This window comes from Monodelphis domestica, chromosome 3 (genome assembly GCF_027887165.1).
Source record: "Monodelphis domestica isolate mMonDom1 chromosome 3, mMonDom1.pri, whole genome shotgun sequence".
NCBI lineage: Eukaryota > Metazoa > Chordata > Mammalia > Didelphimorphia > Didelphidae > Monodelphis > Monodelphis domestica.
In genome coordinates, this window is record NC_077229.1 from 35,920,953 (window position 1) to 35,946,885 (window position 25,933).

Consider the following 25,933-nt stretch of genomic DNA (forward strand, 5'->3'; position numbering starts at 1 on the left):
TAGAATGGATTTAGTGAGTTTGCACTTATTCAGCAGTCTAGGCTCAGGGTGAATTCCAAAACCAACCTTGATACAATGGAAAGATGGCTTTGCAGTCAGAAGATTTGGGCTCAAATCCTGGCTGTTTTGCTTATCACTTTGATGAGATAAAGGTCATTTGATCTCCCACGGCCTCAGCTTCTTCATCTGTGAAATAAGTGAATTAGACCAGATTGACCCTGATTCCTCCCAGCTCTAAATCAGTGATCCTATAAACTCTTGGAAGCGATGGTCTGGAGGCTGCCGTTGTAGGTGGAGAGGTGAGGAGCAGCAGGACAGAAGTCAGGGTCCCGAGGTGGATGGCTGCTTGTGAAAGGAAACGTTTTACTTGATCTCTATTCAGGTTCTCCCAACCCATGATGAAGTTCCCAAGCTAAGTAGGCAGAGGCTCTCTTGAGTCCAGAGGATGCTGTTGTGGGTGGGGAGAAGGGAGACAGTGACAGGGCAAGTAAAAGGATCGGGTGAAGTAGTAGAACCAGTAATTAATACTCTTTTATATTGACATTGACATTTATATTAACATTTACAAAGCAGTATCTGAATGCCAACTCTAACACTAGCAGGTTTCATAGAAGATGAAGGAAATTGAGCCCCAGTCTTTTCAAGCTGGACCAAATCCCCGGGGTTCTGGTCTGTCCCCCTCATCCCTGTCCCCTCATTCCCCACCTCCCCATCACAGAATTAGACCTTTTTAGAGAGGACGTGACACTATCCAGACTGTTCTTTTCCTGTCTGAGACAGGGAAACAGGCCCGGAGCAGTTCGGTCATGTATGGTCCCACCAGCCTTGGGCTTCAGGCTTGACCACTCTGGAAGAACTATACCACATTTGAGTTTCCATTTTGCCATCATTTACATGTCAGAATTCACATATTAGTCTGAATAAGTGAGCTTACCAAAAAGCTGTTCAAATACTGGTGATTACCGCTCCCCCTCCCCAAAAAAGGAAGTTGATAAATTCATCTATCTGCTCCCAAATCAGGGACACTAAACATGTGGGGTAGAGCTTGTGGCTCAGTCTTGTACACTGGCACCCCCTGGTGTCCACATTCTATCACTACATGTAGGAAACAGGCCGTGAGGAATGCTGACTTTTCTAATAGAGTAAAACAATGCCTTGGCATCCCATTGGTTAGAGGGGCTTAATGTGTCCTGGGATCCTTTATGCCAGGATCTAGACAACTGGGGTTGTGGCATCTTGGGAACTAATTGCATGGGAAGTTAGATAAAGGTGTAATTCATGGACTAGATAGTAGGCACTGAGTCCTTGCTTTCTCCTTTCTAACCAAACCCTGTTTTAATAAAGATTGGAAGATAGAACCAACAAGTGGTAGGTTCCTTTAGCATTCAAGAAAAGTCTGGGTAGGAATTGTAGAGTTCTCTTCGAGCTTTAACTCTCTAAATGGGACTGTGGGGTTTTCTGTGCTTTTGAGTTTCATCGTGTCTGTGCTTGAAAAAGTCACTTTCAAACAGAGGGCAATTCCTTTTCCAAAATGTATATGTACAAATACACACATTTTCTGAATTATATAACTGAACTGCTTTCTGGAAAGATGTTTGAAACAACTCCAATTTTCCAAATCCACTTTAAAAATGTTTTAATAGATTAGGTGTGTTTGTTTCATTGTTGAGGAACTTCTACCAGTGTAGGGTGTGACCTGGTCTGCATGTTATTGACTTAGAAGGGTGCCATGGCCATTAAGAAGTTAATGGACTTGCCAGAGTTATACAGCAGATCCCTGTCAGAGGGACTCATTGGACTGAGGGCTTCTAGACACTAAGTTTTGATCTCTAGCTTTTACTTTTCAATATGGTCTCTCAATCTACTTGGCTAAGTGCCATTTTCCCCTTTTAATTCTACAAAATCACAGACTTCTAATCATTCTCATAGAATATCTTTGATATAAATTAATACCTCATTACCCTTTTAAAAATATATTTCCTAATTTTGATGTGTTCTAAATATCTCAACTCTGAAACATAATTGTTTTGCTATGGTTTTGAAAAGCAACCATCAAAGAAATTAGGCTCACGTGGCAGTTTGGAACTTTTGAGATTTAATATGCAGACTTAGGAGCATAATTCCACATATACTGTTAGAGTTGACATTAAGAATTCCTTAATTTTTATCCCCAAAATATGAATGCTCAATAAGGTCAGCTGCTTAGCTAACAAATGCTCACTAGCCTGGATCAAAATGCTTCCTGCAGCCTTGTAAAGAGAAATCTTAATTTTCGGAAAGGGAAAATAAATGTAGGCCTCCCCATTTTAGAACTTCCAGGTTCCATTTAGTTATCCAAGCTTTCAACTTTTCCCTTTTGACTTTATTGTATTGCAGTTGATTGAGGGGGAGCAAGGTCTGAAGGCAAGGAACTTTTTGATTATTTAATTACTATCACTAATAGTAAGATGCAAAGAGCTACACAATTCCCAAATAACATGAATTCTTGCTAATAGTCATGCTAATTGCTTGAATTGTTCTTTTCACTAGTTATGTGTATATTTGTTGTATGCAATGTCACCATTTAATTAGTAGCATAATGTTTTGAACCAAAGAAAACAGTTAGTCATTACCCAGGATGTTGGTGTACTTTGAAAAGAAGGATGATTTTTGAACGTCTGTCCTTTCTTTTTAGCAGTGGCAGATCTACAAAGGATGTTTCCTACTCCTCCATCTTTGGAACAACATCCTGCCTTCTCTCCTGTGATGAATTATAAAGATGGCATCAGTTCTGAGACTGTGACAGCATTGGGCATGATGGAGAGTCCAATGGTCAGCATGGCTTCAACCCAACTCACAGAGTTCAAAATGGAAGTGGAAGATGGGTTAGGAAGTCCAAAACCTGAAGAAATCAAGGTAATGCTACTGTATTCATTATCCCCAGGCAGGAGAGCTTGCAAGGAAAGTTTGGAAGAACCTTTTCAAAATGAGAAATGTATTATTTTATATGCAGTTGTTTCTGTGATAAATTGTTGCCTAAAATTCATTAAAAACATCCTTCAAATGGGATGTTTTAGATATTGATATGTTATTTTAAAAAACTTGGTATAATTAAAAATCTTGGTCCGTGTTTTTGGTAGTTATTTTAGGCAATTTATTTTGAGAGAAGTATAGCTTTCAAGTTCTGTTTTTTTCCTGATAGCTTCTTCAGAAATGTTTGTTTTTTGAATCAGCCCTAACATTGATTGACTCTCCTACCTCGGTTTCATAGGACTTTTCATACGTTCATCAAGTTCCCACCTTGCAGCCTTTTGTGGGTTCCTCCCTGTTTGCTCCACTGAAGATGTTGCCCAGCCAGTGCCTGCTGCCTCTGAAGGTGCCGGATGCCTGCCTCTTCAGGCCCTCCTGGGCAGCTCCTCCTAAAATCGAGCAGCTCCCTCTGCCGCCTGCAGCTGCCTTTGTCCGAGATGGCTACAAGTATGTGCTCAGGGCAGGGGGTGGGGATGGAACTCTCCTGTGTCTTTGCTACCTCTTAACACAATACTATGCAGTGACACTAGCAGCATTTTGAAAACACTCCTGTACCAGTAATTTATCTTGCTTTTGTATGCATTATTGCCCATTAGAAATTACATTGTATTTTTTCAAATTGAGTTTCATGTGTACATTAGGGAAAACCAGACTATTTAGATATAGAACAAGATGTTGAAGCTGACTCAGGAAATTTACAGTACCTGCTTCTGAATCAAGCCCTTAATTATATTTTATATATCAGTAATTCAGTGTGTTCTCGAAAAACAGCATCCATTTGTCTATGGATTATTATCTCCAATGCATATGATACGGTAGAGTCAATCAGTCTCAACAGAAGATGCTTTCTTCACATGTGAGCAATGAATCCAAGAGTTCTCTCCAACCTTTATAGATGTTGGAGTAGTTAACAATATTTGGAATGGTCCTTCCCACAAAGGCTGAGTTGCTCCAGTACGCTTGGAATTCTTGATATAAACTTTATCTCCTGGGTTCAGGTCATGAAGAGAAAAGTCTGGTGGTCTGGCTTGTACTGCAGCTCCGGATTCATGAAGTCCATGAAGTTTGTGCTGTAATTCCTGTATATAGGAAGCAATAGTAGTATCTCCCCCTAATAGTGATGTATATGCAGGGGAAAAAGGTTTAGCCTGTATAGGCGGATGTCCAAAAAGCATCTCAAATGGTGAGATGTGTAGGTCTCCTCTAGGCCTACTTCTGACATAAAATAGGGCCAGAGGGAGAATTTCAGGCCATTTTAAATGGGTCTCAGTGCATGATTTTCCAATCATAGTTTTAAGTTCTTTGTTCATTCTCTCCACTTGGCCTGAGCTCTGGGGATGATATGGAACATGGAATTTGGGAGTTATCCCCAAGGAAGAATATATCTGGTTTAGGACAGAATCAGTAAAATGACTTCCTCTATCTGAATCAATACATGCTGGCAGTCCAAAGCAAGGAATAATTTCTTTTAAAAGCACCTTAGCAACAAAATCCGCTGTGGCTCGGGTTGCAGGAAATGCTTCCGGCCATCTGGTCATTGTAGATCAACTTGTAATTAATACAAATAAGGAATTAAGGAAAGGGGGAGAGAATAAGAGAAATATAGTATGAAATATAGCCTTAAGTGAGACTAGTCAGTCTTTTATCACTCACCACAAGATCTTGTTCCAAGCAAGCTCTAGTGTTCAGAGAGACCCAGCTACTGCAACTAGTCCGAGCTCCAACTCAGCTACCAAAGCTGCACTAATTTCAGCCACTGAAAGAGAGACCAGCCTCCAATTCAGCTCCAAAGCTGAATTTCTCTCAGAGGCCTAAACCTCTTCCTTTTAAAGAAAATTTTCTCCTATGCCACCTCCCCTAAGTTTTCACATCTACCAATCACAGTAAGATGTTTTCACAGGACTGACCATTCTTAATTCACATCTTGTTATCACCTTCTCTGGGTAAACTAAAACCTCACACCTCTTGCTAAGCTTGCTTGAACTTTTAGTGATTAATTTGACCTTCATAGGTACTTAGCACCTTTTTGTATTAGATCTAAAAATAGACCCAGCTTAAGGGTTTTAGCTTTACTTTAAGTAGGGGTTAAGTACTTTTCATTGTTCAGTAAGGAGTTTACAATTTTATCTCCCCTAAAGTATGCCTAAGTATGGGTGGAGTAATGTTAGAGTTCCCACCTTCCTGACCAAAGTCCCATCATTGTTTTAAAATGGGGAATGGACCTAACCAAATGTTCTAAGGTAGAGTCTGAGAAATTTTAAGATTCACAAACCCCCCTGATGATCATTGGGAGACTAGTCTCCCCATTGATCATTTAACATAATCATCTTATAGTCCTAAACGCACTTCTAACTACAGATATATACAATATTCAATTTTCTAAGAGGAAATTTTAGTGAGGGATGAATAGAAAAGAAAGAAAGCAAAACCAATGTTTTGCTAGGTGCGTTGACAGAAAGCCAAATTAGGGGCAGTCCCTTTTGGCATAAATGGGTACATTTACAATAAATGTTCAATCAAACTTCAGTTCAATCAACCATATCCAAAGTTCATTCTTGATCTTCTTGATGTAGTGTGGATTTTCTGGCATCTTTCTGCAACACTTCATTCTCTGGATTTAGGAGGTTAGCAAGCTTCTTCCTTGAAGATCTTTTCTTGAACAAAAATCAAAATCTTGGATTTTAAATTAAAATACAATATATGCATTATATATATGTTATACATATATACACATGCATATGTACAAATATAATTTTTTTTTTGCAATAAGTACTTCATTTTATTGGTGAAGGTAAATCCAAAAACAATTTCCCAAAGGAATTTCAAATGAAATCTTGATGAAGTGATAGTCATCATTCCTTGATCCTTTATTGCCATATCACAAATAAGCCCCAAGGAATCCCCAAGTGGGGATTATTGACTGTTTGGCAGGGCAGGGTTTAAAATACTTGGATGCATTTTATGTAGCCAAAGAAAAATGTTATTGACATTTGATAGAAGAATGGTATAGTTGGATAACATGTTAGACTTGGAGGAACATTTGGCTTAAAATCCTGCCTCTTGGGCCATTGCTTCATCTCTCAGTGCTCAGTTTTATCATCTGTAAAAGAGCCATAACAATGCCTCTGCCTCCTACCTTATTACAGGCTTGTTGGGAGGCTCAGGTGATCGTGAAGTGATTCGCAAATAGCACAGTGCTTGCTTGGTGTCTGTTAGGATTAGAGCATCACTTTCCCATGATCCAATCAATGATCATTGATTGTTCGTATATGGGTTTTCAGTTAGATTCAGACATGCCATTTAGATTCCAACTGAAGTTGAAGTGGCTTCAGCCTTTGCTTCCATGTGCTGTGGCCTTAGAGATCAGGTCAGATGTAACTGCTTGTGTTGTCCTGTTATCCTGTTGAGAAAATAGCCCTAATGATAGAACCCCCTCCTGGTGAGAAGTTGGCTGTGATGATTGTACATTGCCATGAGGTCATAGTTACAGGAACTCCCAGGCTCCACTTTTCAGCTTTACTCTCACAGATACAAATTATTCAAAGCAATACTTGAATGTTTTCTATTTGGGAATACCTTTTATAGGAGAACTAGTTTAAGTCTTTACATCTTTGCTTACAGCTTTTAAGATTTCCTTTTGCCCTTCCAAAGAATGAGGGTGGTGAGAAATAAACTATGTAAACCATAAACTATCCACACTACCAAGGAAATAATTTAATCTTTTTCTACTCTACATTGATTTTTAAAAAAAATTCTTACAATATCCTAGTAATAACTTTTATGACAGCAGGGCAAGGGTTAGGCAAATGGAGTAAGTGACTTGTCCAGGGTCACACAGCTAGAAAATGTCAAATTTGAACCCAGGTTCTCCCAACTCCAGACCTGGCACTCTATCCACTGAGCTACTGAGCTTCTCTCACTGCTTATCAATTTCCTGCTTTTATTGAAAAAGAAATTTCAACTTTGAAATTAATCTAGCCAAAGTAATGCTTTTTATTTTGGACATTGAGTGAGTAATAATCACTAATCTAAATTTCTTGGTTGCCTTTTCTTAGTAGTCAGAGGTCACTAAGTAGTTACTGTATGTCAGGCACTCTGCCTTTCTTCCTGCCCACATCTGCACAGCTCATTCTGGGGATTTTGGCAGAACTAATTCTAAACAAGAACATGATTCAGAAGAGTCACTTCTTGTGGGAGGGCTAAGTAGATGGGCAGTTCTTTGTAGGTGTATTCATTTGAGTACAACAGAACACACAAAAAGGCATAGTAAGAATATGAGCTTCCTTCTCAGAAGCAAAAAATGAACTCTGTGTTCTCAGAGATGGGTTATTTCAATAAAATATTTTTAGTAATTTGTCAAGAGGACTTTCCAGGGGCCATCATACACTTGTATTTTGATGTTAAGCTTTGTTTTCCCATAACTGATTAGTATTAAAAGTAGCTGTTTATATAGAAAATATATCTATTACATATATACTGCTCTGTGTGTGTGTGTATACACATGCATGTGTCTATACATTATGTTTAGGGTGGACAATATGATGTTCTATGGATAAAAACATTAGGTGTAGAGTCAGAAGACCTGGGTTCAAATCGTGTTTTTTCTGCTGAATTACCTTTGGTCAGCCACTTAACCTTTCAGCCATCAGCTTTCCTCATCTATAAAATGATGGAATTGGATTAGATAATCTTTATGTTCTTTGACCCAATGGTGGTACAGTGTATAGAGCTCCAGGCCTAGGTTACATCTTCCTGAGTTCAAGTCTGGCCTCAGACACTTCCTAGCTGTGAGACCCTGGGTAAATCACTATCCTGTTGGCCTCAGTTTCCTCATTTGTAAAATGAGCTGGAGAAGGAAATGGCAAACTACTCTATTATCTTTGCCAAGAAAACCCCAGTTGCAGTGCCAAAGCAGACTAAAATGATGAAGCAACAAGTGTTCTTTGATGTCTCTAAATTTTACAAGCTCTGAAGTTTCTAAGTTTTTTTCTTTCGATGACACTATGAGATAGTGTAAGTATAAATCCTCTTCAGCTTATTAGTGCCATGACTTGGGATCTGGGGGGGGGGGGGTGTGCCTCAGAGGCCATCCCAGCCAACATCTTTATTTTATCGATGAAGGAACTAAGGAAGTTAGGTGATTTGGGATCATATGCTCAGAGATCTAGGGCTGAAAGGAACGTCTTGCCCAAGCCCTTCATTTTACATGTGAGGAATCTGAGGCTTGGCTAGATCAAGAGAATTTACCCAAATTCACAGAAATTCTAAGTGGCATCAATTAGGACTCAGATCCAGATCTTTGTACTCCATACCCAGGACTTTTTCCATTATATCATGCTAGGAATAGAGGAAAAATCTAGTCTCCCTTGTCCCCCTAGCTAGAAATGAGCAGCTATGATGATAATAACAATAATGATGAGGATAATTAGCATTTATAAAGCACTTTAAAATTTACAAGGAGCTTTAAAAATATTATTTCATTTAATTTTCACAATAACCCTGGGAGATATTATTATATTTCTCCCCCACACCTTTTTTCTTTTTTTAAGTTTATTTAATTTAGAATATTTTTTCATGGTTACATGATTCATATTCTTTCCCTCCCCTTCTCCCACACCCCTCCTGTAGTCAATGAGCAATTCCACTGGGTTTTACATGTGTCATTGATCAAGACCTATTTCCATATTATTAGTATGTGCACTAGGGTGATTGTGTAGAGTCTACATCCCCAATCATATCCCCATTGACCCATGTGATCAAGCAGTTGTTTTTCTTCTGCATTTCTGCTCTCACAGGTTTTTCTTTGGATGTGGATAGTGTTTTTTCTCATAAGTCCTGCAGAATTGTCCTGAGTCATTGCATTGCTGTTAGTAGAGAAGCCCATTACATTCAATTTGCCACAGTATATCAGTCTCTGTGTACAGTGTTCTCCTGGTTCTGCTCCTTTTGCTCTGCATCAGTTCCTGGAGGTCTTTCCAGTTCACATGGAATCCCTCCAGTTCAGTGGTTCTCAACCTTTCTAATGCCATGACCCCGCAATACAGTTCCTCATGTTCTGTGATCCCAAACCAAAAAATTATTTTGGTGGCTACTTCAAAACTGTAATTTTGCTACAGTTATGATTTGGAATGTAAATACCTGATATGCATTATGTATTCTCATTGCTACAAATTGAGAGGTTGAGAACCGCTGCTCTAGTTCATCATTCCTTTTAGCACAATAGTATTCCATCACCAACAGATACCATAATTTCTTCAGTCATTCCCCAATTGAAGGGCATCCCCTCATTTTCCAATTTTTGGCCACCACAAAGAGTGCAGCTATGAATATTCTTGTACAAGTCTTTTTCCTTATGATCTCTTTGGGGTATAAACCCAGCAGCCATACTTCCTTTCTTAAGAGATGAAGAAGCTAAGGTTAAGTGATTTCCCCAAGGTCAAACAGCTAGTATGTGTCTGAGTCTGGGTTTAAATTTATGTATTTCTGAGCCCAGGTCTAGTGTCTTTTCCCACTGTACACCCTCACTGCCTCCTAAGCAAATTTATTTGCATCTGGGCATACTTCCCACTTAGTTGACACATGTCATGTCACCAAGAATCTTAGTATAATCAGTAGGTATCAGCTGTGATTACTCTTCTAAACAGAACCCTATGTAAGTCCGTTAGCACGTGTAATTCAGTCACTGAGCACCTAGAGAAGCACCTGTTATGTGCCAGGCGCTGTGCTACGCTCTGTGGAGGCAAAGATAGGCAAAAAACAATTGCCCTCATGGAGCTTACTTCTATTTTAGCTCTTTTAGAAAAGTTGGGATAAAGTTGTTTAGAGGTTTTTCCATCTGTCATCTGTCAATTTGGGGCATATTTGATTATAATTACATTACGATGATAGACAATAGCCTCAGAGAGTACACATTGACAGATTTTCATTGTCAGAGAACATAATTTGAATTAGATGGAACTTGAACCCTAGATGCCATTAGATAATTAGTCTTGAAGCTCTTGAAGGTTTTTTTGGCTTTTCTTAATAGAGGCAGTCGTGGCTTTTTAGTCAGTTCAAACAGCACATTTTTAGCGAAAATAATTAAGCAAAAATACTATCATACAATTAAACAGAACAATTTGTGCCCAAGGATTCCTCCCTCTGTATTGGTCAAGTTGACATGGAATTGATTCTTTTTTCTCTCTTTTCTCTACCCTCACCTCTATTTTTATAAAAAGAAAGATTGAGCCAATATTGTACCTTAAAGAGAAGTGATAAGGAAAAGGGAAGTAGGAGTGGTTGTGTGGAAACAGACTTTTCAGAATGAGTTTCTAATGCCTTGGTGTTCTTTCTGCCATAGTAACGTGCCTAGTGTTGGGAGCCTTGCAGACCAGGATTATTTGAATACACCAGTGACACTCAACAGCGCAGCACCAGCCAGCAATAGCGGGGCAGGCGTGCTGCCTTCCCCAGCAACTCCTCGCTTTTCTGTCCCAACCCCTCGGACACCCCGGACCCCACGGACCCCCAGAGGTGGCGGCACAGCCAGTGGCCAAGGGTCTGTTAAATATGACGGCACTGAGCAGGGGTCACCAGCTTCCACCCCATCCACCACAAGGCCACTCAGCTCCGTGGAGCCTGCCACCACCCAGCCTGTCCCTGAGGCCCATAGTCTGTATGTGACCTTGATTCTCTCTGATTCTGTGCTGAATGTCTTCAAAGACCGGAACTTTGACAGCTGTTGCATATGTGCCTGCAACATGAATATCAAAGGAGCAGATGTTGGACTCTACATCCCTGATTCTTCCAACGAGGACCAGTACCGCTGTACCTGCGGCTTCAGCGCCATCATGAACCGCAAGCTGGGCTATCATTCGGGGCTCTTCATTGAGGATGAAGTGGATATTTTCGGGAAAAACTCAGATCTTGGCCAGGCAGCTGAGCGGCGGTTAATGATGTGTCAGACTGCCTTTCTCCCACAGATGGAGGGGAGCAGGAAAGCCCAGGAGCCCCCTGTCAGTCTCCTTCTCCTTCTCCAGAACCAACACACACAGCCATTTGCAGCTCTAAGTTGCCTGGGTTGCATCTCCCCCAGTCACCATCATACCCTTCCTGGTACACACTGGAGTTATGACAGAGTACAAGCAGATCACAATGACTCTTGGACAGAGTGTGTTAATGCGCTGGAGCAGGGGCGACAGTATGTAGACAACCCCACTGGTGGGCGAGTGGACGAAGCCCTTGTCCGAAGTGCCACTGTCCACTCTTGGCCTCATAGCAATGGTAGGTTTCAGAGTGCAAACCCTCTTCTGTTTAGAAACAATTTGGGGTTATAATTACATTTAATGATTCCTTGTTTATTACCTTATATGACCTTTCCTTGTAATTGAAGCCAAAAAAATCTCATGTTCCAAAATATAGTTAAGGCCTTTTTTAAAAGGTAAGTAATTTTAATCCAAATTTTGAGTGAAAAATGGAATTATTCTCTACTGGAGTGTCTCCTAACCCTCATGTTTCTTGCTTACTCTTTAATCCATCCTTTATCCTGAATAGGGAATAGAGTATGGACATGATTTCACTGAGACAAGGAACTCTCAGATAAGGAAACTCCCTCTGCCAAGCCAACTCTTATCTGCCTAGAGCCCTGTCACACAGTCAAGATACATGGTCACGGATGGGATTGGAACCCAAGTTCTCCTAGCTCCACAGCCAGTTTTGGTTCTCCTGTGCCATGTTGCTTCTTTGAACTCATCATCCAGGGACTTGGAATCATTGTACTATCCAGATGGGCTGCTATTTCTCTATTCCAAAAACATCACTGGCTCCCCATTGCTTGTAACCTGATTCCCACCTACATTTCCAGGCTCATTTCACTGCTGTTGTTGTTGTTGTTGTTGTTGTTGTTGTTGTTATTCTCCTCCTCCTCCTCCTCCTCCCCCTCCCTCTATCTCTCTTACCTGAATTGGCCATCTCCTAGGTATAGTCCTCTCTACGGTGTTCTTCAGGTCTGGAATGTGTTGTCTCCTTCCTGTCTGTAAATTCTCTCCAGGTTCTGCCTCTTGCTTGTGATTCTTTTATTTACTTCTTTCCCTGGCAGTGCCTGGCTTTCCAAGTTTCCTAGAGCACTTGATATGAATCTCTCCTTTTACTCCATCATACCCACCCAAAAATCTATAAGCCTCCAAGGAGTTCCTGGAGGACAAAGTTTGTCATTTTTCATCTTCAGTTCTCCAGGTCCCACCTCCAGTGACTTATACAGATTTAATAGTTGAAAAAAATTGTTAAATTTATTGCCAAATGGGAAAATTTCCCTTTTGTTTTCTATGTAGGAGTTGACTTGTTTATCCAAATTTCTCTTGTCATCTCTTAAATGGTCAGCATCAATTGAACACTCATAAGTTCAGAGAAATGTGTTAGGTCTTGTGAAGATAAATAATAGAAAGGGCTGGAGGATAAGTTACTTGCTCTCATGAAGCTTATAATAATGTGTTCTCTTGGTTGTCAGTGCTAAAGGGGACAAGATAATGAATTTAGGCCTCTTGGAGACCCATGACTGTCACAACAATATATATGGTAGATCTTAAACAGAGACCAAATGAGTATCTGAGAATGGGTCTGCATTAAGTCATCAACATTATGACAAGCAAATCAAAGAAACTCAAAGAAGCCCAGAATATGAATCAGAAAATAGAATGCCCATCTTGGAGCCAGGAAGACCTCAGCTCCAATCTTGTCTCAGATATTTCCTAGCTGTGTGATCCAGGGTAAGTCACTTCAACTCAATTTACTCTCATTTGATGAAAGGATTGGACTTGATGGTGTTAAATTTAATTGTGGTTGAGACTGAAATATTTTAATTAGGTGGTCGCCAGGGATTTATTTAATTTCTAAATCCCAAAATGAATTACTAAAGCAAATGGAATTTATGGTAGTTTATTTTTATAATAGCGGGAAGATATTACGGAAGAGAGAAAAGGGGAAAACTCTGGCTTCCTCTGAGCCAGGTAGAAATACTAAGGCCCCAATCAGGGAAAAGAGTCTCAAGACGATGGGCTTTTCTCAGAGGTTTTACACCTCTGAGAAAGGCAGGGTTCCTATGTCAGCCTTTCACTCACCAACCGTGACCATCTAAATGAAAAGAAGTCTGGGTGTCTGTCTTCCTGTCATTCCTCAAGTGTCTTGTCTTCCAGTCTCTCCTCTGAGTCAGAGAGCTCTTTGATCTCCTCAAATTGAATATATTGAAACAAATTTCTTCTTCTGGCCTCTGGTCCTCTTTTTAAAGATCTTTTTCTCTTGTGTCACCTCCCCTAAATCTCACATCTACCAATCATAGCTCCTCTCCAGGACTGCCCACTCTTCACACCTTCTTTGAGTATACCCTTTTTGGTTACTTAACACCTTTTTTGGTTAGTTCACCTTTTGTAGTTACTTAACACCTTTTTGTAGTTATAATGGGCAGATCTATTTAAAATGCTGAGTTATCACCTTTTGGGGATTAAAATCTAAAAATATATATGGATTACAGTTCAATATTCCCAATAAAGGAAGAGCTAAATACCTTCATTGTTACAATCAGGGGAGAGCCAAATCCAGTCTTCACCATGGCCTCTTAAGTTCCTTTCCAGGTGTAGATCTAGGATTCTGCAATCTGAGTCCAATCAGCATCCACTTCAACATTCCTCAGAGGAGTCATCTGGCCTTTTCTTGAAAACTTTGAGTGAAGTAAAGGGAACTGGCTGCTTCCTAAGGCAGCTCATTCCATCTTTTTGAGAACTGTATTAGTAAGAAAGTTGTTTCTCATATCAAGCCAGAACCTGCCTTTCTGCAGCTCCCTCCCACCTGTTTTCGGGGATAAATTGGACCCCTCTTTTGGGTGATACTTGTTTAAAGCTGTCATCTGCCACCTCCTTATGGGGAGGCTTCTCACCATCCTGTTTGGCCTCTGGCTGATTTCCAGGTTAGATCTTTAACAACTCCTCACCCAAGCCATCTTGTCAGACACCCAGGCCTTTTCAGACAAACTGCTCTCTAACCATGACTCTTATACTTGGGAAGTTCTAGTTATCCTGTATTTGACCCAACATTCTTGCCTAATGATGTCTTTTAAAATCCTGGCTCACATCAGACATGCTTGCTGGGCATCTACTTTCTTCCAACTCCGGCCCTCATTCATTTTCTTCATGGTGGCCCAAATGATCTTCCTGCAGCATATGTGTGATGATGTCAATTCTTTGCTAAAAAACAAATCCCTCTTGTCTTAAGAATAAAATTTAAATGCTCTGATATTTAAAGTCCTTCATAGTCTGCCTTTCTGTCTACCTTTCTGGGTAGTATGCCCATTATTTCCCACTCATATCAGTCCACCTCCCAGCTCAGCTGGCCTCCTTGTTTTTTGATGCTTCACCTTCCACCTACTTCCACCTCCCCTTGTATAACCTTTTCTCCAGGCCTGAAGGGCTCTTTCCTTACCTTGTTCTCTCAGAACTCTTGCCTCTGTGCAAGGATTGACCCAAGTATTGTCCATCTCCTTCAAACAGCTCTCCCCTCAAATTATTTAGTGTTTATTTTTTACTTGTCCTGTATTTATCTGGGAACAAAAAAAGATATCCTTCCTGGAGGATGCAAGCTCTTTGAAGGCAAGAACTACTTACTCATCTGTATCCACAGAGCCTGGCACATAGTAGGTATTTACGAAATGTGTGTTCACTGATTAAGTCATAATTCCTTCCAACTTCATGTCATCTGAGAATTTGGCCAGCCATTTAATCTATGCCTTTATTCCAGTCTTTTATTGAAATGTAAAATAGTACAGGGCCCAGCAGATCCTCCCACAAGAGATACCAATTCATTAACCACTCTTGTTGACTCATTGGTATCCTTCTAGTGGTCTGTTGCTGGTCTAGTTCAGGGGTCCCCAAATTACGGCCTACGGGCCACACAAGACCCCCTGAGGCCATTTATCCGGCCCCCACCACACTTCTGGAAGGGGCGCCTCTTTCACTGGTGGTCAGTGAGAGGAGTGCTGCAGCGTCACTCACCTACAGCACTACTTCCACTGACATAATCCTTTGCATGGCATTGTTTTCTGAGAGTAACTGAATGAGAACGAGGTGCCACGCAAAGGATTACGTGGCTGCACAATGGAAGACATCAGCATGGTGAGCGGCGATCTGGGGGAGGGGATTCCGCACTGTGTACACTGCTGCCCGGTATAGTGGTGTGACAGGCCCATCCCAGCCAGTGCTGCAGCCTCCGCTATCCCAGATATCGACATACAGATTTGTTCATAGTTGTTTTTTTTTTTTAAATAGCCTGGCCCTCCAGTGGTCTGAGGGACAGTGAACTGGCCCCCTCTGTAAAAAGCTTGGGGAGCCCTGGTCTAGTTGTTTGAGACTGGAGGGGGTGTAAATGCTTACTCTGCTGCAGATAGTCAGCTCATTTGCCATGTAGAATCTTAGAGTTTCCTACAGGGCCAAGAGGTTGGCGGGGGAGGGTTGCCTATTATCCCACAGATTATTTGGGACTGAAGGCAGGGCTTGACCCCAAGTCTTTGTGATCTCAGTTTGAGCCCTCTCCACATGGCATCTACCATTTTGATTACCTTGTCATTAACGAACATGCTGATAGCATGACATGGCTTTCTTGATGAAGCCAAGCTGGCACTGTGTAGTCATAGCTTCCTTTTTTGGGTTTCACCTGCCAACCCTTTAATCATATGTCTTCAAGTTTTGCCAGGCTTCAAAATCAAGCAGACTGATCTGGACTTTATAATATAACCTTCCAAATCCGGACAGTGCTTATCCTTCTGTGGTTCAGAGTCTCCTGCTCCCTTCCCCATGATCTGTCAGTAGTCACTGGCAGTGGACCAGCAGTCAGTCATCCACATCAGCCTCTTCACTGCCCTGCCTGTAACTAGTGACATGAGCTCCTCCAGGACAGGGAGGCAGGGACTTTCATTCTATTAGCCATTTTTATTTTGCCTTTTTAAGAGGAAAGATTCTTCTCCTTAGAGTAGAAGGCAGAAGCCAAAAAGTATGATTCTTCCATAGTTCCAAGCAGCCATTTTCATTCCATTTACCACATGTGGCAATCCAAACCCTATTTTGATCTTCTTTTTTTTCCTACTAGAGGAAAAAACCTACCATCAAAAATTTTTTGTGTATTCAAGACATTAATATCTGATACATTTGATGTCTTTAAGTGTAATGTAATACAAATTGATGGCATGAGCATATCTCTATTTTCCCCGTTCTCTCCCTCATTCCCTCATCAGCTGTGACCCCAAGGTAAGGAATGATAAATATAGACCATCCTCCAAAGATTCTTAGGGGGCACCAGAAGAATCAATTAGATACCTTTCTACAGGGAAGAAGCAGATTTCCCTTCCTATAGTCCTTTTGAGTAAATGTGGTGAGAACTCTTTGCTGCCAAAACTGGAATCCTGGCATTTTCCTCCCACCTTCAGTCTACTTTATAGCCTGTGCAGTTTTGACTTCCATATCTGTTTTCCCTTCTCTATCTAGGCCTCTGATTATGAGTCCTTAAGTATTTTGTGTTTAGTGAAAATGATTTAGGAATTTTTCTCTTTAAATTTTACATCCAAAAACTACAAGTGGCTTTCTATTTATTTCTATGTTTAACCATACAAATATTTGTGTGTTTTTTTAAGGTAATTAGTTATTACATAATTTGGTGGTCTCATTTTTTCAAATGGGGTGGAAGGAAACTTGAAAAACCATTCATCTTGATTTTCTAGAGTAAATTGGTACTTTTCAACCCACAGCTTTCATCCAGGGTTCCAAAGTGCCCCACATTGTGAATATGTAAATATATTTTACAGAAATTCTCTTTCGTGTAATGGAAGCTCTTTGCTTGGTGTTGTAAAAAGAAAGTTGATCTTTGAAAATGGCATTCCTTAATTCTTCCAAAAGCTGTTTGCCTCACATTTTGACCAACAAAAAATAGTGTCCTAGAAATGTAGCATCTTAGCCCCCTTTCCAGAGATATTCTGGGTATCCATTCTGTGGCTCCATGTTGTGAAAATTGGGAAATGTTTAGTGTTTAAACCAAAAGAACCTATAGAAGTGATAAATAAACCAATTATTTATAGAAGAAGGATAAAATGTCAGTTCTAAAATGCATACTAAATTGTGGTTTCTTCTTATAATGACTTTTGAAATATTTCTTTTGTGGCCAAGAAACATACCTTTCAATATTGGGATTGAGGATAGGACTTCCCAGTTATCTGGTAGAGCAGGAAATATGCTGTTATTTTCTGGAAATGCACAGTAACTGTGTTTTTTTTTTAAACAATGTGTATTACATTGTTTACATTACAATGTAATACATTAAAAAGTAATGATAGTTTTGGGGAGCAATAGAGTCCTGAAATGATGGGTCTCCTGAAGCCCTCCAGGAGTCAATGTTCCCAGCTAGTAGCAGTCTTACTTCTAGGCCAGCATTGGTGAAGATGTGGCACCCATGCAGAGTCGACACTAGGGGAGATATTCTGTTCCTTCTCTGCCCAACACCTGAGGACATTTTTTGCATGCCCCACCCATCTATCCAGCCTTGGAAAGCTTCTCCCTCAACTCTCACTGGTAATCTGGGGGCTCATAGACAGTTTGAATTTGCCCTCTAGGCACTCAAACTTGGAAAAGGTTTGCCAGTGAGTTCTAGGCCTTTCCAGATCAATGGCTGTGTGCTCCATATACATCAAAATGTATCTCAAAAAGGTCTTAGGCAAATGAACTTGTCATCCATGCTTAAGCCACTCTCAGCCACTCTTTTATAAGCAGGAACCATTTTGTCCCTGGGGATGCTGAGGTCTGAGACAAGAGGAAAGGAAGGTGGCAGCCATTTCTGGCACCATTTGTTGACTTTTTATCTTGTTTTCACTGCCCCTCTAGTGCTGGACATCAGTATGCTCTCCTCCCAGGATGTGGTGCGGATGCTGCTCTCCCTGCAGCCCTTTCTTCAGGATGCCATTCAGAAGAAGCGAACAGGCAGGACCTGGGAGAATATCCAGCATGTGCAGGGACCCCTGACCTGGCAGCAGTTCCACAAGATGGCTGGACGTGGCACCTATGGTATGCTTGTTTTCTACTTTGAGGTCCTTTCTCCTGTTGTTAGAAGCTGTTTCAGCCTCCACTGTCACCTATCTTCCCTTTATGGACCTATTGGAATTCTTCATGTTTTTTAAATAGGTTGATACTGACCCAGTGTTTCTTTTGAAATCAGAGACTTATATTTTTCCATGAATTCTGAGTTATTCAATAAATGGCCTGAAGAATGCATGCTCTGGCTTTTTTTGTTCTTCAGGCTGAGGACAAACAATTGAGGATAGAGACTGGAGGACTGGCCTCAGGCTTTTGCTGCCCTGTGATCCTGGACAAATCCTTAGGCTTCATTCTCTGTAAAATGGGGATGATAAGGGCCGGTGGGTCCCAGAGTTCTTGTGTGGCCCAAATGAGTTCATAAAGAGACAGTGCTAGGGACACCAGCCTCCTTTGGGACATTTTGCACTGTCTGGGTCTCCTGCTTTTGTGGTCAGGATGAGATCTCCTTTGCACATGGAAAGTAAAGTAACAGAACAGAGAGGGCTGCTTGGCCTAGTAGTAGCTGCCCATGCCCTTACTTCATTTGACTTTCATCAGCTTCTGTCAGATCTCATGCAAGGTCACAGCCCATGAGCTTGTCTGGAACAGTGACCCCAGACTACCAAGAAAATTTTAGCAGATTGTGTCAATAACTTAATATGTTTTGTGATGTCCTACCCCCCACTAGGGTGTTCTGTAGACATGCAGCATGCAGGGTGAAATAGGAAATATTTTACTTAATGTACAAAAAACCTTTTTGCTCTCACTAACAATTATTACTAAAATAACGAAAACAATATGATTGAATAGGCGTCATTTAAAAAATCTTAATTAAACACTGTGGTATAGCAATATGAAAATGTGGATCTATTTATTTTGAGGATTATTTTCAATAGCTACAAAAGCCACCTCACCAGGGTACATCCATCCAAATTGAAGGAGCTGCATTATTGGTGGCACTTATTAAATCATGATGCCTGGTTTTTAGTCCCATTAACCAGTTACATAAAAATGTCTGTTAAAATTAGGATTTGGGTTTTATCTGAGTATTCTCTTTGTGCAAAAGGAAATTTCTCTTCCCCTCCTTTTACTTGGCATGAGTTTCTGGGCATGAGCCTGGAAGCAAGGACTGTGCCAGGGAAATCATTGGATGAATTTAGTCATGAGGGTAGAACAACCAGAAAAATGGAGCAATGGAGTTTAGAATATCATGAGACCAGGAGGGCAGGATGATCTTCCCTGGATTGTCTCCCCCAGGGTGGCACAGACAAAATGGAAAGTCATGGTTGGTTCCTGAGATGTGACATGTTAGAGTTAGTGGACAGAGTAAGGATTTTATAAAAAAGTTCGAGACAAGAAAGGCTTTCTTTCTACCTCTGGTAATTGGGCAAGAAGGTGGCTGTGAGAGCCCAAGTTGAGAGCACCCATATGGAGACTTAGATTAGGCTTAAATCTCTTATATTTCTACCTATTTCTCATTCTTTATCTAAGTGATTTTAATAAACTATAAAATTCTTAAGACAAGTCTCTTAATTTTAATCTTTACATTTTGCAACAATGACCAATATGGAAGTATGCTTTACATGATTCTACATATATAATTTTGTTCAAAATTCTTATCTCCAAGAAGGGGGAGGGAAGGGAAGGAGGGAGACAATTTAGATCTTAGAATTTCAGAAAAATTTTATGGGAAATTGTTATTGCATATAATTAGGAAAACAAAATATCTTTCAATAAAAGGAAAAGAAAAGAAATTAAGGCAATCCATTTCCATCTTCTTTTTTATTGAATTGAAAAATTTTATTTAATTAATTAATTTAGAATATTTTTCCATGGTGACATGATTCATGTTCTTTCCCTCTCCTACCCCCCAGTAGCATTTCTATCTTCTTTGATGTTAATTAGTTGTTCTTCAAAATTAACCAGAATGTGTTAATTTTAATATTTACAACAAATAGAATCACAAATCTGATACCAGCTGAGGCCTAAAAGGTCATTCTGCCCAACATCCTCATTTTATAGGGGAAGCACTTGAGGGCCAGAGGAAGGGAGGTGACTTACCCAATCTAAGGGGCAGAGGCAGAATTCAAACTCGGATTCCACAGCTCCATTGTCTTTCCTCTGCTCTATGTGATTTCAAAACTCCCTGAAACTCTTCCTATAGAAGATTTTTTGTTTCCAACCATTTTCCAAATTTGTTTGTAAAGCATCCAGGTTTAAGAGTTTGCAGAGTTGACATGCATGTGATTTTCATTAGCAAAATCTCAGTTTTTACATTTCTAACATAGTTCACTGTCAATAGTAATGCATTAATTAATATGTCAAATAATCTTCTTAATATTGCTGGCTTTAGACTGACTTTTGTCAGGCCCAGTGAGGTTCCTCTTGTCTTTGCCTCCTCAAGTGGCTGCTGAAGAGAACTCTTGTGCAAGGAGGGTTGATCTGCCTAGCACATTTTCTATTGCTTGTCTTGTACATTAATTGGGTTAATCTCCTCTTCCTTCAGGCAGTCTCTTTGCAGGAATCTTTTTAAGCCCCTTTTTGGGGGTTGCCATGAAGATTAAATAAGATCATATTTTGTAAAGCACTTAGTATAGTGCCTGACATGCAGTAGGTGCTATGTAAATGCTCGTCTCCTTTCTACCTACTTTCCAAGCTGCCTCCCCAAAGGAGAGGCACTTAATGAAATTGTTTGAAAAGGACAAGATGGAATGTAGCTATGACACGTGTCAGCATTATTCTGGGCTGGCCTCAGCCGAACATTTCCAGTTGTTCAATTTTGAGTGCAGGACTTGCTTCTGCTTGGTCTTACTGAGCCATTATTCTTTCTTTTTAGGCTCAGAAGAGTCCCCAGAGCCCTTACCCATCCCCACTCTGCTGGTGGGCTACGACAAGGACTTCCTGACAATTTCACCATTCTCCTTGCCATTTTGGGAAAGGCTCTTGTTAGACCCCTATGGGGGCCACCGAGATGTTGCTTATATTGTGGTGTGTCCAGAAAATGAGGCCTTGCTCGAAGGAGCCAAAACTTTCTTCAGGGACTTGAGTGCTGTGTATGAGGTAAGAAAAAGAAGTTTTGATAATGAATTTCATGTCAGGAATTCCTCTGCATTCCACAATTCTGTTTCTAGTGGTAGCTGAATAGGAGTTAACTTGTTTTCTTCAAGGAGGCTATAGTAAAATTCTGGAAGTAGTTATGGGTTGGGGGAAAGGACAAAATGGACTGTTTATGTTGCATAAATTATTTTCTTGCTCATCAGTGAACGAACATCTTTAATATTTCATTAGCTCAAGAAAGGCCTCTCCAATCCAGCATTGCCAATAACTTTCTTTAATTTACTAGTCCAAGACTTAAAAAAAAAAATCCATTCAACTCCCCAGGTAATAGTAAAATAAATAAAATGCCCATTCTTTCCCATTCCTTGAGCTTAAATTCTTACTCTCGGGGGATATGACATGGCAAGGAACTGGCATTTTGGAAAGCAAGCATCTCAAAAGAAGACCTACCCAAACCCCATCCTCCTAATAGGGCACAATTCTGGTAATTAAACCTCATAAAAGCAGCAACAGGTTAATGGTAAAAGCAGAATGAAGAGAGACTTTGGTCTTGTCATGTTCCCAACATGAAAGAATGTTGAATGGCAGGCAAATGATTTTCTTATGTTTTTATTTTGATACTATACTTTTCTGGGGTAGTTTTAGCTGGTAGTAGCTTTTTTAGAAAAAAAAATAAGTTTTTTAAAAAAGAATTTTCTTAAATATGTTTATGCTGCATTATCAGTATTCTTTAAAAAATTAGAGTGGTATTCTTTTTCTCAGCAGTAATGATAGGAGCCCTTCACTCATGTCCCTACCAGCTCTGTTCTCTCTCAGGATAGAGATGTTAACACTGGTCTTGAAGGCCCTGGCAGTGAAATAAACCCTCCATGTTGTATTGGATAATAGGGGACACTATGCACAGAGTGCTGGACTGGGAATCAGGAAGACCCAACTTCAGATCCCATCTCAGATGATTACTAGCTATGTGACCATGAGTGCATCAGTTACCTACCACTTGCCTCAGTTTCCTCAATTGAAAAGTGAGGATACTAATAGAACCTAACTTTCAGAGTTGTTGGGAGGATGAAATAAGATTAGATGTGTAAAGTTCTTAGCACAATTCCTGGCACCTCATAAATGACATAAACACTAGCAGTTTCCAAGCTGCAAAAACGTCAAGTAGAGGCTGGGTGTGGGGTTGGTCAGGTGGGGCAGCTGCTTTTTGAGAGTTCTATAGCCAGCCTATTCCAGTTCTGGGAGAGTTAGAATCTGCATGGGTAGAAGGATGCTCACACCAGGGAAATGGCACACCCTGAAAGGACAAGTGCATACAGGACTTCAGCCCAGGAGATCTGGTCCTTGAGGAGGATTCTGAAACCAGCAACTTAAAATGGTCTATTCTTAGTAAGAAATTTAACCCGAACCAATCCACCCATCAGTCACTAAACCTTGGTCAGGCACAAACTATGTGCCAAGCATGGGAAACACACTCTCCAGGAGGTTATGTCGTCGTGGGCAAGAAAAAGCAGATGTGGGATATAAACAAGGAGAATAAAGACGAGGACAAAGAAGTACAATGCCTGCTGGTTTGGGATGGGAGGTGGGGTGGGGAATGAGCCACCTATGGGACCAGCAAAGGCTTCTTGGAGCAGCAGGTGCTCCTTGAGGTACATTTTGAAGAAGTGAGAGATGCTATGAGGGGGAGTTCAGGAGGAAGGTCATTCCTGGCATGACGGACAACGATGGGTGAGGAGCATCCTGGGTGAATAACAGAATGTGGACCAGTTTTGCAGGATCCCAGAGTGTTGGGGAGAATAATGTACATTGAGAATGACTAGATGGTTTCTGGCCATGTTAGGGCCAGGGGGAAGGATTTTGTAGGCTAAACAAAACAGTTTCTATTTGATCTTAGCAGCAACAAGGGAGAGTTGTTTATTGAACAAGAGGATGGCATGGTCAGATCTGTTCTGAGGAAATTCTCTGTGGCAGATGGACCGGTGAGGAGACTGCTGCCACAGTCTGGGGAGAAGAGTGAAGGGCCTGAACTAAGATGGGAAGGAGGCAAAGGAGAGAGAGCTGGGGTCTGAGCTCAGTGGATGGGCCTCTGACAGAAGTGGGGAAGTTTGAAAGGCCTTAGATTATTGGCTTCAGAGGCACATTCATTCTCCCCCTTTCAATGTTTGCATTTTCTGGGCTGGAGAAACTGAGTGAGGAGAAAAACACAGGCTGTTTGATGGTTACATGGGGATGTATAGTCATCATCCTCTAGAAGCAAAAAATTTGCCAGTTTTTTGTTTTTGAAAGCAAAATGGTGAGAAGTTTTTGAAACTGTTTGTTTTCAAGATGAAACACTGGTTTTTCTAGTAACTTCTGAGAGCTAGTCTTGAATTTTGTGGAAGAACAAATACTAAGATGGAACCCTGAACCTGGTGCCAGGGAGGCTTGAGCTCAAGTCCAGTGCCAGACATTTCCTAGCTGTATGACTCTGGCAGGCCACTGCCACGTGACCTGCCTCAGTTTCCTCAGGTGTAAGATGAGGCTCACAGCAGCCTCTACTTCCCAGGGGTGTTATGAGAGGGACTTGAGAGTGTATGGTGAACCTTAAAGCACCTCATGACCAGCTGTTGCTGCTATCTGCGCCACACACGGAGGTGGCTGGGCCACTGATGGCTCTTCCTGTGTGTGCTCTAGATGTGCAGGCTGGGGCAGCACAAGCCCATCTGCAGAGGGCTACGCGACGGGATCATGCGTGTGGGGAAGACAGTGACAGCCAAGCTGGCAGACGAGCTTGTGAGCGAGTGGTTCAGCCAGCCCTGGAGCAGTGAGGACAGTGACAATCATTCCAGACTGAGACTTTATGCCCAGGTCTGCCGCCACCACCTCGGTGAGTGAGCCTGGGGCTGGGCGGGAGGTGAGGGAGGGCACGGATAGTTGTAACTGTGCTGACCCAAGGAGGCCTTAAGAGCCCTGGGCCTTGGGTTCCAATTCTGCCTGCCACTTAGCTGGGTGGACTCCGGCCCATCGTATCCCCTCTCTTGAACCATACAGTGAAGGAGGGGCCCCACCAGCCCATAAGTCTGTCATTCCAGAAGTGAACTATCTCCAAAATCTCAGTGCTTTGGAGACAGATTCGGGGAGGCCCCCAAATGCTCTGAATGCTCTGGCTCTACGTGGCTATATGGTGGCAAATGAGGGTATCCTGCGTGTGTGTTCTCTGCAGATGCCTGCTCATGAGAGACAGCTAGGCTTACAGAGGTTAGACCCCGAAGGGACTAGGGACCCTTCTCCCATTTCTTACCACCTCAAAACAAACGGAAACCTTGAACAATGGTAGGCAATTCAGTGGTACAGAATGTGGGTTGGTGTTATTATTTGGTATTATCCATGAAGATTCTGAGGAATATATGCAGGCCTCATACGAACCAGGGACTCTTCTAGCCTTCTCTCCCAGGTGCCCCTTCCACTTGGGATTGTGGGGTGGAGGCTGCATGTGGGCCAGGGGGCTTTGTGCTCCACTAACCTTGTTCTTCATGCTCTTTCAGCACCTTATTTAGCTACTTTGCAGCTGGACAGCAGCCTGCTGGTTCCACCTAAGTATCCAAGCTCACCCCCAGCAGCAGGAGCAGCAGGAGCAGCAGCAGCACAGACCCCAGCTGCCCCTGGGAGTGCGGGGCCTGTGGCTTCAAATTCAGGCTGCTCTTCTGGACCTGGAGCTCCGCCAGCTGGCACCTCCACCAGCAGCTCAGGTGGTACTTCTGTGACTGCCAGCTCCTCCGGGGCTGGTGCGACCCCAGGAAGCACAGCCTCTTCTTCAGGCCTCAGCAGTGGCCCAGGACAGACCCCCAGCACTGGGACAAGCACAGCAGACAGGGCACAGAGCAGCCTGGGCTCTGGAGGGGAGGCAGAACCTGGACAGAACTCCTCTCAACAGCCCCCCCCTGAAGGCCCAGACAGGTAGGGCATTTTTGGAATTCATCCAGGTATTCTCCTCTCTTCCTCTTCTTCTTCTTTATGGGTTACTAACATACAGCTTTTTCTGAGATTAAAATCCTCTTTTCCTGCTTCCCCTGAAAACCTCCTCTTGGGATGCTGAAGACACAGCCTGAGAGAAAGAAACCCCTGTTAGCACGGTCAGCACCTGCCTGCTCAGCTGGTCTGGCAGGTTATGCAGAATGGGAGAAGAGCCCTGGACCCCTTAAAACATCCACATGTCCTTGTCTTCTATAGCCTTGAATGCCCCCCGACTCAGAGAAAGAGAATTTGGGGGGGGGTGTTTTGTTCTAGTTTGATTTAGTTTTGACAGTGCTTTAATCGGTCTAATAACTTATGGCTATTTACTTGGCTAATAACCCTGATGGTTGATTTTGATGCCTTTTGGTGCCAGATTTACTCTCCAATCAATGCCGACTATGCTGTATTACTTTTGACTCTATGCCTTTTGTGTCAGGATTTTTGCTAACCTGTTCTTAATTCTCCCAAGCTTTGAAAAACAGGAAGGTTATTTTGCCACTGTATGTGCTTCTAACAATAACTATCTCTCTAGTGTCACAGAAAGGGAAAGGATAGGGATTCCCACGGAACCAGAATCAGCCGACAGCCAGACCTACCCACCGGCCGTGGTCATCTACATGGTGGATCCCTTTACCTACACTGCAGAGGATGAGTCCACATCGGCAAACTTCTGGCTGCTCAGTCTGATGCGCTGTTACACAGAGATGCTGGATAACTTACCTGAGAATATGAGAAACTCTTTCATTCTCCAAGTAATTTTTTTCTCTTTTCTGAACAGTCCTATCTCTAAAGACTTA

General features: G+C 41.8%; 1 protein-coding gene across 7 annotated transcripts in view; it reads left to right on the forward strand.

Moving 5' to 3' along the window:
* Positions 1–25,933, forward strand: part of MED13L (mediator complex subunit 13L) — a 446,607-nt gene that overhangs the window by 392,830 nt on the left and 27,844 nt on the right. For 6 of the 7 annotated variants that reach the window (XM_001365370.4, XM_007489988.3, XM_056821680.1 and 3 more), the window contains 8 exons: positions 2,675–2,895; positions 3,251–3,456; positions 10,349–11,271; positions 17,898–18,077; positions 20,923–21,146; positions 23,817–24,009; positions 24,668–25,079; positions 25,669–25,888. In XM_001365370.4, the coding sequence (XP_001365407.2) occupies positions 2,675–2,895; positions 3,251–3,456; positions 10,349–11,271; positions 17,898–18,077; positions 20,923–21,146; positions 23,817–24,009; positions 24,668–25,079; positions 25,669–25,888 (2,579 nt within the window). The remainder of the gene's footprint in view (positions 1–2,674; positions 2,896–3,250; positions 3,457–10,348; positions 11,272–17,897; positions 18,078–20,922; positions 21,147–23,816; positions 24,010–24,667; positions 25,080–25,668; positions 25,889–25,933) is intronic. The other variant, XM_007489989.3, reaches the window with a different exon arrangement.